Source organism: Strix uralensis, chromosome 24, assembly GCF_047716275.1.
Source record: "Strix uralensis isolate ZFMK-TIS-50842 chromosome 24, bStrUra1, whole genome shotgun sequence".
NCBI classification, from domain to species: Eukaryota; Metazoa; Chordata; class Aves; order Strigiformes; family Strigidae; genus Strix; species Strix uralensis.
Genome location: NC_133995.1, coordinates 7,592,004 through 7,605,295, shown reverse-complemented (window position 1 = coordinate 7,605,295; position 13,292 = coordinate 7,592,004). Strand labels below are relative to the sequence as shown.

Here is a 13,292-nt window from a genome sequence, read left to right as displayed (position 1 = left end):
CGCTGGACACACAGCAGCCTCGCCTCTTGGAAAGCTCACAGCCACCCTTCCCCTTCCTTCCAGCCCTGTGGGCACCAGGACTACCTGCAGATTTAGCTTAACAGCCGCCGCGGTGTTCTGTGCCATCCGGTGACCCTGCGTGCACCGCGGGGACTCCAGGCACCATCAGCCATTTATAGCGTTGCTGTTACTAGAAGATACATCCCGTCTGGTCATTTTGAGGCCCTTTAGAACAGCCCTAGGAAGCTTCTGGCATTTGTTTTCAGGAAAATCAGGCCCCTTTAAAATGTATCAAGCAAAAGACCCAAATCTGAAGGTCCAAACCAGCTACCCACCATTGAAAAGCCATCTTACAAGTTAGACAGGCAGCTCAAAAAAAGCCCTCAGCCTGTGTCTTTAAAATGCCCAGTTTAATTTTTGCCTTCTGACAAATCTGTGCTAAGCAACAACTCGCTCGCTAGGCTGATGCAGCTGCTTGTTAAAGCACATTTGTGCTGAATGAATCTGCTACGTGGAACGGCATCGCCCTCTTACTATGCAAAGGCTGAAAAGTCAAACCCAGCGAACCAGAAGGAGTATTGCTAAACTCAAGTAAATCTTTTCTTCTCCTGATTAATTTTTCCTTCAAGAAACCACATTAATTAAACGGCAATAATTAATAATGGATGGAATATACCCCATGAGCAACAGCGGGCCAGGCTCCAAGCTTCTGCCCCACAATCTTTTTTGTGCAGAGATGCAGATTTTATATTGACATCCCTCAGCATAATTTGGACAGGCAGAATTATGTGAATAGAGCTTTAGGATCGGATTCCCCAGCTCCTCAGCTGGCGTTACACAGCGCTTCTCTTTACAGCACACTGTGCAGCTCCAAACAGCGGAATTTGTGATACAATACCTTATCGTATTACATCAACAAGTATTACAACGTGGCAAGATAAGCTTTTTTTTTTTTTTAAAAAATGAGCTGCTGTGCCTGAAAAAATGCCACTCAAAACCCTCACACAGAGCCTGTCCTATGAAAACCAGTAACCACGGCAGACTGCGCAGGCGCTGTGCCTGCAGGCTGCGTAGCTACACGTATGTATATACATGCACTACAAACAAAGACATTCAAAGAACACTTACATGTCTGCACATACATGTTTTGTTACTGTTTTCAGACTGTAAGCTTTTTTTTAAAATCAAACATTTGCCATTCACCCACATTAAAACAAACAAGGTAAAAATTCACCCGGTGTTGTCTGCAAACTTTCTGCACGTAACAAGCACTGTTTAATCACATAGGTCATAGCTAGAGTCCGTTTTATTGCAGCATGATTTCATCTTCAAACTATTCCAATATCCACTTGTGTACAGTAGGTTACCCATTTATAGGTTTCTAATAAAAGCAAATCTTCCTTAAGTGGCTATTACTGGATTTCTCCTTTCAGCCTAGGGATAAGCAGGATTCTGGGCTTTAAAAAGATCTCTAGTGGGCTGAATAAGAAAGTGACAACTGAAGAATGTCATGGCAAAACTTCGATATGTTCTAATTACAGCACCGTTAATGAGAAGAACATTTGTCAGATCAGAGCATTCATCACGTTCAGCAGAGACACACTGAAATCATCTGTTCACGTAGAGTCTGAAAACGTTCTACTCGTGTCTCGTTAGATGCCACAGAAGGTAGTGTCTGGCAATACAAGGTAAGTTACACCATCTGGAAATAATTAATATTTTTTTTAAATCAAGGCCTTTTAGGAATTTGCACAGTCTGTTGCTAAAGAAAATTATGTATTTATTTTCTTTTAAAAATGAACCGAAATACAGCTTTAGGAAATATCTGTTCATTACATTTAGATACATAGTTTGAGACTGACTTATTTCCAAAGTGTTCCTTCACAGAGTTATGTTCACATGCACTTTAAATGTCTTCTACATTCTCCACCATATTACACCTCATCACAATATTTATAATAAAAAGGCTAACCTGTAAATTCTTTAGACATTGACATTTAGTATGAACATCTGCAATGTATAAGAAACCCTGAAGAGTAATTTGATTGCACCGAGACAGATGTAGGCTGGTAAAATAATAAGGCACAGTACTATGTATAGGGAACAGGGGTTATTCTTTTAGCAACACAGACTTACTGACCCAGTTAGCCTGTCTGCACGAACTGTATTTGGATTAAAGTCACTGCACCCTCTGAGTACAGGGACAACGTTCACCTATCCAAGACTGCTCTGATGACCCAAGGATTTTACGTGTCACAGCGGGAATTAAAAACCTCTAAGATATCCGTGGAGTTTTAGAACACGTAAGGGCTCTTTTGGGGGAAGTATGAAGTATATACTTTTCCCCAAACCCTTAACAAATTAATAAAAAAAATAATTCAAGTGGTATCTGTGATAAGCACTAAGTATAAAAACATGATGTCCAATTTTCAAAACTGCCAGGTACCCACAGCTCCGAGAGCTCAACACATGCAAAAACTACAGGTTTTTTCATGAGAGAAAAGTCTGTCAGCACAGTTTGTTTTGAATCTCGGCTGGGTACCGCAGAGAAGTACCGCAGATCTTTCCATATTATTTTGGCTCTCCACTTCCACAACAGTATTAAACTTTGGCAGGCAGGGGATTTGTATCAATCATTTCAGCAGAGATCTCTGGGTGCAGAATCAGCCTTTTGCTTGTATGGGCAGGATTAGTAAGACATTGCTGAGATCATCATGTGTACGTTTCACAGCCAAAACAGCTATTAGTATTAAACAAGAAAAAAAAAGAAGAGCTGTAGTCTGCAGTGACTATCTCTTTAAAAAGGACCCTAGGTTCATTTTGGAGGTAGTTTTAAAGAGGATGACCATTGCAAAGAACCTCTACTGATAAATTGCTGCTTAAAAAGTTTTCAACTGCATGAAAGTCCTGACAGGCCACAGCGACTGTAAGCAATTTCAGACCGAGCAACACACTCACTCTTCCACAAAAGTCACCTTAAAGCTCTCCAGTTAGTCTGGTGTGAATTCTTAGGTCACCGGACAACTAGAGTTCCTATTCAAGCTGATGGGAAGGATAAAAAAACTCTAGTGAAGAGTATCTGTTGTACGCAGGAGATCTCTAGAATCAGGTCAGCGTTGTGAAAGAAGCTTCACATTCAGCAGCTGGCGTCAGTAAGATCAAACCTGCAAAGAACCAAACGCAGCCTGGGTGCGTGTCTGTCTGCGGTACCGTGTCCCGCAGGGAAGAAGAATAATTCACTGTCCCACTGAGTTCAAATAAAAACAAGTTTCTCCCTGCAACTTGGACAGGCAGATGATATTCGGATCCCAGTGTAAAAGCAAAGTGCATCTGTCAGAGGTGATGCTGTGCCTTGTCGTTCGTTTATATAAAAACGTTGCTAAACCAAACGGCTAAAAATGCAGACAATAAACAGAGCGTGTTATTTACAATACAGAGACTAACAGTGCAGTGAAACAGAGGGAACGTTATAACAAACATTTTAAAACGAGTTTGGGTGACTTTTATAAGCACAATGTCTGCTTTGCTGTAAACCCAAGTAATTTGCATTTGTTTTGTGCTAACATCCTAGGAGAACATGATTGAAGTTCCAGTGGAACCTCGCTAGTGCTGGCAGATTAACAAACCTGCAAAGCAAAGAGTTACCACAAAACCAGAAGCTGTTCTGATAACCTGTTTAGACAAGTTTAGTTTTAGACTACTTTTAACATCCTAACCAGTATCACAACTAACGAAAAGGATGAACTTCTGGCCATTTCAGACCTCACTAGCGTTCAGCTTTCCAAAAAACAAAGTGTGAATTTGAGGTTCGACTGGATCTCAGTGAAGACAGCCAGTGTGACCCTGACCACCCTTCACAAACGACACGGCCCATGGGCCAACCCTCCACACGTGCCTGCGGATAACTCCTACCCTAATTCACAGGGACCTCAACAGGTCAAGTGCTCGCAGAGGCAACTCCTCAGCTCTCTCCCAGATATGAGATTTATTAGCTCACTTGGAGGGCTCTCCCAGTTTGGGAACACTGTGTCACACTATTCACTGAAAGCAAACATTTCATCAAGAAAATGGGGCTCAGTAATTGGAAACAATACCAAAATACTCTCAGCTGTACTCCCTGGGCTATGAAGAAGTCCTTTTCAATATAGTAAAAATCTGCTGAGGCTGCTTCCTTTTCCTTCTCACCTGCTATGGCTATATAGACAAGAGACCCAAATTAGCAAGACAGTTAAGTATGCACTTGATTTTAAAACACAGTAGTCCCAAGTAAGATCCAGTCTTAAACATACACAACTTGTAACGGGCACTTTGTGCAGTCAGGTCATGCTGAACACATTTTCTAGATACAAAGCAATGTTCTTGACAGCTAATTACTTCATCTGCAGTTTATAGCACCAGCCTTAAGTGAGATTACTGTGCGTACACCAGAAGTTACCTCATAGTAACTAGTTCCCAGAAGTCACAGGAAAATTATTATTCTACATTTGGCATGTTACAGATGAAAATGGTTTAGAACCAAGATACTGCCCCGTGTTCCTACGAAAAGACCTGTTTGTACAGCTCCCAGCACACCAACACTCTACTGCCTTCTGCCAGGCTCCAGACACGACCATCCCTTTACGGTCTCTACATAAAGTGCTTTTCTATGCATCTTTCCTAACAAGCTACTGCTCTGGAAAGGCTCCTTTCTCCTCACTCACCAGGTGTAAGAAAGGTTGTGAGAAAATCCATAGAGTAAAGGGCAGAGGAGGAAGAATTTTTCTGGCTTCTGAAATCGTGCCACATCTATTAGAGATTCTACCAAAATCGATGGTGGCTTCTGCCACTTACCCCCAAAATCCACTTTCCTGATTCTCCATTCAAATACAACTCCACTCAGCGAAGCCAAATAAAAAAATACCAGTCATGCACTACTACGAAGTGAACCATGACCAGACCATACACACCGGTATTACTTGGAGCTGCACAGATAAAGGCTAGACTGTTATTTTAATATTAAGCCGACCGAATTCATGCTTGTAAAACAAAGGAACTCAGAAAAGCTACGTACAAAAGAACCTCAGTTTAAACAACAGTCCTGGACAGTTTGGAGCTTTGGCTCTGTCTTTTTGCATTTTTATACAGGCCTCCACCCAGCATTTTGCCAGTGCTGTAATTAAACAGAGCAGAGGAGAAAATGCAGCCCCATCTTCTCAAAGGGAGGGTCTTGTATTGAACATGTGGTCACCTTATCTTAAAAATCACCCTGATAATTCCTTTGTTTGTATACTGAGAGTCTCCTTGTTTTAACATTAAAAACCTGCTACAGAGAAACTCATTAAATTTAAAACCTTCTGTTCATAAAAGCTCTAAATTGTGTTTAAAATTCTGTTCAGGCACCTGGCAAGAGATCAGATGTTTCTGTAAATGGACTCGGGCCATGTGGCTGCAAGAAGTAACAACCCGAACAAGTTGTGCTGTTGTCATTACAGGTCACTCCACTTTCTCATGTTCTTGGAAGATAAAGGAAGAGGAAATACAAGCTCATATATTTCAAGAATGAGAAAAGGTAGGCATCTCTCTCTCAAAGACCTGAAGGAATATGATTAGAAATAGAGCAATTCTTCCCATAACGTATTTTGATTTGGATCCACCAGTTCTTGCACTTCACCAATCTTTCCTGATATTTCACAATTATGCTTAGATTTCAGAGCACACTTCCAATTATTAAGTGTGCCTCCCCCCCACCTTTTTTTGAGTAACAGTCCTGGGCCTTAAAAACATTTTCTTGCCTGATAGGGGTGGCATGTTTACTTTTTATTAAAAGAGCTCCATGTAATTCAATGGAATTCACTCTACACACACAAAAAAAGAAATTTTTAAAATGACCAGAATCTCAAACATGTATATAAAACAGCTCTTTAAGTTCAACATTTTTGTTCTGGGAACAACATGGGAAAACACACACACACAAACCTGGCAGAACTGATGATTTAAACTTGAGCTCCAAAGAAACACACAATTGATCCGTTAGCCCTGAACCAGCCCACGCTTGCGATGGACCAGTCCTGATCTTGAACTCCCCTACCAGCTTCCACAGACTTTTAAGGGAAATAGCAAGTGTACAGGAGTTAGTAGTTTTATTTAGCTAGATCCTGTGTTTCGTGGCATTTCTATGCTCCTCTGGAAAAAAAAATAATTATTCAGATAATAAAATTTCAACACCAAATTCCTTTGGTGTCTACATCCCATGGTGTTTTTTAAAATCTCCGTCACGATAGATAAGGGAAAAGCAGCGCAGAGAAACAGAATTCTTCAAACGTAAGTTAGCAATTTGCAAGTTCCTAATGCATTACATCAACACATTTGTGCTTTTGACAACAGATGTAAAAACTTGCCCCGGAATAAAAAGAGTTCAGTTGGAGATTAACTGAAAAGACGTATTTTAAATGAATTTCCCTTGCTGTCTTAAGCAAAAAAACCCATTAAACTGTCCGATAAGAAAGAGTTTGATATCTAAAACAGCATTATTAATAGCACATCTGCCAAACTGTCGTTTTACTCAACAGCTGAGCTGACCTACCCAGTAATGTAATACGCACCACGTTGTGAGTGAAACAACTGGATAAACGTTAGCCCTTTAAACGTGTACGTTTTGACTGAAACTTTTCATATTCAAGATTTAGCCTCTAATAAAAACCTCTGCATTTAACTTCCTTGCACATTATCAACAAACAATTAAAATACAAGGTATGTATTCTGGAAACAGGTGATTCTCTATTAGCTGACCAGTTTGGGCAGCACAGTACATAGAGGTATACTGCCATTGGAGTCGGATGTTAGATTAGCCCTCAGCTTGTTCGCTACTCCAACTACGGGAGGCAACTTGGAACCTATTCCTGTGAAAGAACTCGTATAGCTAGAAATCCGTTTATTGGAGGTTTTATCAGTGCTGGGTGGTTTGGGTGTTCGTTTACAAATCCAAGGGTGCCTTAAAGCCTGACTCGGAGTCATGCGTGTGGAAGGATCCCAGCTGAGACACTCTTTTAAGAACTCTATAAACAAGGGATCGTCACAGCCTTTCAGGGCCGTCACCCAGTCTTTGTTCCCCGGAGCTCCTCGCACTTTACCCCGGCGCGATCGACTCCCATTGAGGGTCACTCTTCCATCCGCATGTGTAGTTACAGTGCAGTAGCGAGGGTGACCCTTAGAGTTGATGAAGTTCTTGGCTCGCTTGGATTGATCCAACAGCTTCTGAGGTGGCATTCCAAGAAGTTCCATCATACAAGCCAGTTGGTCTCCCTCATCCTCTCCAGGAAAAAGAGGGTATCCAGTCAATAGCTCCACCAGAATACAGCCGAAACTCCACATGTCTATGGGCATCCCATAGCGACTTCCCAGAATCACCTCTGGCGCCCGATAAAATCGAGACTGAATATATGTGTAGACTCTTTGGTGCTCGAAACAGCTGGACCCAAAATCTATAACCTTGATTCCACTCCTCCCTTGCTGTTTTAGGAGGATATTTTCCGGCTTCAAGTCACAGTGTATGATTTTGTTTCTATAAAGGGCATCCAAACACTGCAGGATAGAGTGAGCAAACTTGCGTACCAGTTGGATACTGAAGCCCTGAAACTTATTTCTTTTTATCAGCTCATACAGGTTCATACTCAAGAGTTCAAAGGTCATACAGATGTGGTTCCGAAAGGTGAAGCTTTCCAGCATGTGAATAACATTCATACTGCCCGTTTTATCCTGCTTCTTCAGATGCTCCAGAATCCGGATTTCCTCTGCTGCTTGGCGATGGAACCTCTTTTCATTGCGAACCATCTTTAAGGCTAAGTGTTGGTGGAGTTTGTGATCGTAGACTTTAGCAACTTGTCCAAAACTGCCCTTGCCAATGATTTTGAGCACTTCATACCGGTAAGCAAGATGGTCATGGGGCACGTGAATGTAGCTGCCTTGGTCATCATCATAACCTCCGTTGTTGGGACCACCAATCACTCCTTGCCTCTTTTTGGCAGCTGGACCCACAAAGTAAATTTCAGAAAAATTAAATATCTCTTGCTGCTCATAAGCAGATAACTGATGTTTGTACTGTTTGACAGCTTGCTCTGGAGCTTGGGAAATGGCTTTATGCGCTTTTGAGGAACTACCACCGCTTTTAGAAGTGCTTATGCTCTCTATACTTTTATCTCTTGTCAGGGAAGGAAGAGACCTGTCTGAACCAGTAACTCCTGCAGACTGAAGAGCGCTGCTCCTTCTGTTGCCAGAGTCCTCAAACAACTGCTCCACTTTGACCTGACTTCCACTCAGAGGGTGATCCTTCATTGCGAGTTTGTTGCTAGAAACCTACAGATGGGGGGGGAAAAAATAAAAAAGCTTTACTTTTAACTTTTAAAGCACAGACTAAGAATAAAATCAATACCATGTAAAACAAAACCAGTAACATCAACAGGCTTTGCATTTCTATCAGGAACAAATATAAAATGCTGCACCTAAACCAACTCAAGTTACAAGCGTAGTTGTAGAAGGGTACACAAAGAGAACACAACTTACTGAAACACGCACAAACGTAGCGTAGTTTTAAGTCCATAAAGGGTAAACCCCAGACACTCAAACAAGGACACAATACCTATCCCTACTAGTATGCACGTAGTCAGCAAACAGCCGGGGGAACAGCTATGTTTAGCTTTAAACGTGGGTGCAGCAAACACAACCGATGACAGATGCAGCCTGCACCTGTCCGAAACATGCAACAGAACGTGAATGTGCAGAGAAGTGTCAGGAATATTGCAAAGACAAGTGTGCCAAAGGCAGACAAAGAAACAACAGCAGGTGACATAAGGCTGGTGTAACCAAGCTGAACGAGGAGCAAAAGGATGACAGAGCAAGAAAAGATAAACCACACTTTTTTCTTTTGAAAAAAGGATGTTTTTTCTTTGAAGGGGAAAATACCATCATATCCACAACTCCCCCTGAAATCATGATAGCTGCACAACTATCTTAAGACAGACTTGGAAGCTTTGAAAAAAAATCGAGAATCTCTCTTACTCCAACTTGGTTGACAGTAGTCTGTAACCACTGCCTCTTACTGCCATATGTTAAAACTGAAATGAATGCATAGAAGGTGAGAAAAGCACTGTGAAATTTTTCAAGCTTGCTATTTTTACAACTGAGTAAATGCTGAACTCCCCGGAGTACAGTTCCTTACTAGAACAGCAGTTATTCCCCTTTTCTACTCGCTGATGCTCCATGCTGATAGACAGCAGAGAGGTGTTGTCTTACCCTGTGCAACACTGAAGAAGCCATGACTAGAGTAGCAACATCTGTTTTCCATTTTGTCCTTTAATCTAAAAATAAAGATTTGAGACACATGCCAAACCGAATCCCTGAAAACCAAAATAACTACACAGGAATCAAACAAAAAATATAAATAAACCTGCAGATCCACAGCAATAAAACCAAATTCCTTTTTAGTTACATACAATCCAACATCTCAGCACAGTCAGTAAATAAGGGAAGTGAATGTTCTTGCCAAAACCAACTATACACGTCTCTTAAAGAGTCTGTTTGTTGGTGCCGCCTTGAAATGTTAGTTCTTGTTCACAGGCCCAAAAAAAAAAGGGCATTTCCTGCAGAAGTCAGTCCTTATCAGTAGTGACTAGAGGCCATCGGATACATCCTACTAAACTCCACTACTCTGTGTCCTATCAACCCAAAAATACAGCTTACTGTAAGAGACACGCCTTTCCAGAAAGTCTTAAATACAAAAACAAAGCCCAACCCTAGTGATTTAGAATAAACGCCTTTTTCTCGGAGTCTGGCTGAACCGCCAAGATAAGAATGACATATTTTCAGAGCTGGCTAAAAGACTATTCAGTCCAGCAGACTCAGACAGAAAGTTTACAAATAAACGGAGAACATAAGCACAGAACAAGGTCCACACTTGTTTGTTTTCTGAGGTTTTCCAGGGGGGGCAGGAGAGAGGGGGGAAAACCAAAACAAGACGATCCTGTCTTTCTAGAGTAGAAGTCTGACTTTCACCTCTGCAACCAAACCCTCATATTCTTCCTACCTGGGTCTCAGTTGTACGCAGAACGATGCTGCGGCAGTTCCTATTAGCCGGGCTCTGCAGAGCCGCCTTCAAGCTGGGTGAGGGAATTACACACCGAGACTTCCAAATGTGCTACTGTACCGCAGAAACGCTACTTATGACATTGATTTCCTTCAAGTATTTGATTTCCAGAAAATGGCGTTAACAGTCTGAATGTCCTCAACTGTAGCGACACCAGAAAGTGTAACGCCTTGCAAACGCTGCTAACCCTGAATATTCTCTACCCAGGAGCAATAGCAACGCTGCTAATGCTGCTGTTTGTAGCAAAGATTTTCTACCTTTGAATCCCTAAATAAACAAGGAATTCATTATTCCATTTATCCTGGAACTACTTCTTAATGAAGAAACTATGGCTTTGGATCTCAAACCCGACTCAGCAGCCATTCAGGAGCAAGGACTAAATTTTCATTCTTAGAGGACTACCAAAATCATTTGCCACATGACGATGAGACACAAATATAGATCAATCTTAACTTGAACTCAGAAGAGCTACCCTTAAAGTCAGATGACTTCTGGGTAACATCAGCTTTCTTTCAACAACTTTCTTTTACAAATCACGGGCTGTGCAGGTTTTGTTTTATTAATGAAGTTCTATCAGCAGACAAGAAATTAGACTTCACAACACAACTGGCACCCTGTTGAAGATTTTCAAATACTTACAAAACTTCCATTTTAATTGAGAAGGAAATGGTTAACCCAGCTCCTACACAACTGGTTTTGCTAAAGTGCATCAGTTATCTTCTGACTACTGAATTAAACAAACTGAATTAAACCCATGTATTCTCAAAGCAGAGATATTTATGTTCTCTTATAGCTGAGATGAAAAGAATGAACAGCTGCAGACATCAGAACTCTTCAATTCTCATGTAACATTACATTGTAATACAAACATCTTGCAAGAGAGAAACCAAATATCACTCTATTCCAGATACTTTCCCATTAAAAGCAAGCATCATGATTTTCACCCTTGCATGCTTCATCTCAGTTGCTGCTCGCAAGATACCATTAAAGTTGTGTTCTTTGATGTGTCATCATGGCAAAACTAGGCATTTTACAACCCTTAATCTTGCCTTAAAAAGTTAACAGGCCTGATGGACAAAATACAGACGAAGAATGAGATACACCAGTGAAACAAAATATTCATGGAGTTATATTTGTATTTAACTGGATAGGTGCATTCTACTGATTATGACTTAAGCACTGCAGTTTAAAAGTTCCCGCATCCCTGCAAAAAAACCCAACCCACCGTTCTTCCAACTCTACTACTCCACAAATCTCTAAATTTCTTCTGCTCTCCTCATTATTGCCAAAAAAGGAAAGCGTGGTCCCATGCCACTGAGTTCGCTCAGTGAACGGCACAGACCAAATTAATTACTTATACCTGTTAAAATAAATTCCCACAAGGTGATTGATTTTCAAATGCACCTTACTCCATGAAATGTCCATTTTCACTTTTTAGAGAGTGTTGGTTTTTTAAGCTCAAGCTCCTTCGCTTCTGCCAGAATTCAAGAAGAGCCAAAACACATTTAAAAACCATATAAAGGTCAGATCACTGTACAGCTAAACACGACCACTATCGCTCAGTTGAATCAACTTAAGGAAGATCTCATAACTCCTCATCTGCTGAGGAAACACAGCACTTCTGAAGACCCATGTTAACACCTTCAGTCCATGAAGAGCTATTTTGCCAGCAAACGAAGTGGCAGATAATGCCAAAGTTTTCAGAGCAGCCAGATACTTTTGTAAGATGTTTGGCAGCCATGCAAACCCACACTGCTCCTTCTGCTGTTTGTAAGTATTTATTCTCTCGGAATTTTCATGAGGGAAGCTAAAATGGAAACATGCAAGAGGTAAAGCAAAGCCTGTGTGGATTTACATACTTATCAACATATGAGGTGACATGGCAGAACACTTCAACCTTTTGTAAAATAACTTTCTTGATTAAAACATGAGCTGAGGATAGCAAGATAGGGTTTCTGAGGCTGCCTAGCAAGTTCTACATTGAACACAATACCACATCATTTTTATGCTTAGTAAAAGCAATAAAGTTAATAAGCTGCTACAAAGCTGCAACATCCCACTTTTTAAATTTATTCTCTGTAGGGAGGTATCTAACTCCTTGATAGTTCTCACAGCCACACAACACAAGGTGAAGACCCAGACGACTTTAAAATACTCACATTAGATCTTCCAAGGGAAGGAAGTCCTGAGGGGCTGTGGTCTTCATTTGTAGACTCTTGGTACCTAATCTGATCTATCCTCATATAGGAGTCATATAATCCATCTCCAAACCTGGCTGGAAATGTCCCATATACAAACCAGTTAGTCACAACAATTCACGTTGATACAGAGAGAGACAAACGCTGAAACGTATCTCACTTGGCACACTTTAGTCTGTAAGATCATTTATTAAAGGATCTTGAGAAGGTAACTATATTTTAATACCACAACAGAGCACAAAGCTCTTGGGAAACCTTAATTTGTGATACTTTAAATTTAGAGCTTCTCTTTTCTCAATCAGCTTTTGCACTGAGAATATATACGCTCAGGAAACGTTGACCAACATACTCCCCATTTTCCCTTAAGTAGGATAATCCCGAACTAGCCTCATTGAGAACAACAGAAAACGAGCATACACTTAAACACTTGATAGGACTATCCTTTAAAGTAGGTTATCCTATAAAATTGGTATGTGGGAATTACAGTTAGCAGATTTGCTGCAAGGGCCAGGGGGGAGGGGGGGGGGAGGTCGTGTCGGTTTGCGCTGCAACTGTTGGCAAATACTGTTCAAGAACTTAAAATTACAGCGTTTAACGCCACGGGCTCCGCACCGGGCTCGGGAGTTTTTCGACCGGCAGGAACCAAGGGGGGAGCGGGGCGAGGCGGGCTCTCCGGCCCTCCGCCACCGCGCCCGCCCGCGGTCGCCCCCCCCTCCCGAGGCCGCGCTCCCCACGGGACCCCCGTGGCCGCCGCCGCCCCGGGGAGGCCCCATCGGCCGCCTCCGCCCGGCCCCGCCGCCGCCGCCTCACCTGCACCGAGCGGCGCCTCCGGCTTCCTGCCCAGCAGCATCGTGGCGGGGGGGGGCGGCCCCCATCCCCCGCCGGGCCCCGCGCCGCCGCCGCCTGCCCGCGCTCCGCCGTCCAGCGCTGCCGCGGCGGGCGGCGAGCTCCGGTCCGGCTGCGGCCGCCCGCCCGTT

The 13,292-nt window shown here is 42.3% G+C and overlaps 1 protein-coding gene and 1 long non-coding RNA gene across 5 annotated transcripts; one reads left to right on the top strand and one right to left on the bottom strand.

Moving 5' to 3' along the window:
* Positions 1 to 1,035: 1,035 nt before the first annotated feature.
* Positions 1,036 to 8,433, top strand: LOC141954191 (uncharacterized). Its single transcript, XR_012632122.1, has 2 exons — positions 1,036 to 1,688; positions 8,185 to 8,433. It is a non-coding gene; the product is annotated as an uncharacterized LOC141954191 (long non-coding RNA).
* On the bottom strand, positions 1,756 to 13,262 carry DYRK3 (dual specificity tyrosine phosphorylation regulated kinase 3). 4 transcript variants are annotated; one of them, XM_074893469.1, is made up of 3 exons: positions 13,126 to 13,262; positions 12,277 to 12,392; positions 1,756 to 8,331 (listed from the first exon to the last, which is right to left on the bottom strand). In XM_074893469.1, exons 1-3 carry the CDS (start codon positions 13,163 to 13,165, stop codon positions 6,760 to 6,762), a joined length of 1,728 nt encoding a protein of 575 aa, XP_074749570.1. In that variant the 5' UTR covers positions 13,166 to 13,262; the 3' UTR covers positions 1,756 to 6,759. The 4 variants fall into 4 exon arrangements, with proteins under 4 accessions (XP_074749570.1, XP_074749574.1, XP_074749571.1 ...); XM_074893473.1 differs by having other exon boundaries at positions 12,277 to 12,388; positions 13,126 to 13,254; XM_074893470.1 differs by lacking the exons at positions 12,277 to 12,392; positions 13,126 to 13,262 and adding an exon at positions 11,757 to 11,934.
* Positions 13,263 to 13,292: the final 30 nt, after the last annotated feature.

Bases quoted from the DNA above. Each gene is read 5' to 3' on its own strand.
- DYRK3 (XM_074893473.1), bottom strand. From the start codon at position 13,190: ATGGGGGCCGCCCCCCCCCGCCACGATGCTGCTGGGCAGGAAGCCGGA. The intron at 12,389-13,125 runs GTGAGGCGGCGG...ATTTCCAGCCAG, and splicing joins GGAGGCGCCGCTCGGTGCAG to GTTTGGAGATGGATTATATG. The intron at 8,332-12,276 runs GTGAGTATTTTA...CCCCATCTGTAG, and splicing joins CTTCCCTTGGAAGATCTAAT to GTTTCTAGCAACAAACTCGC.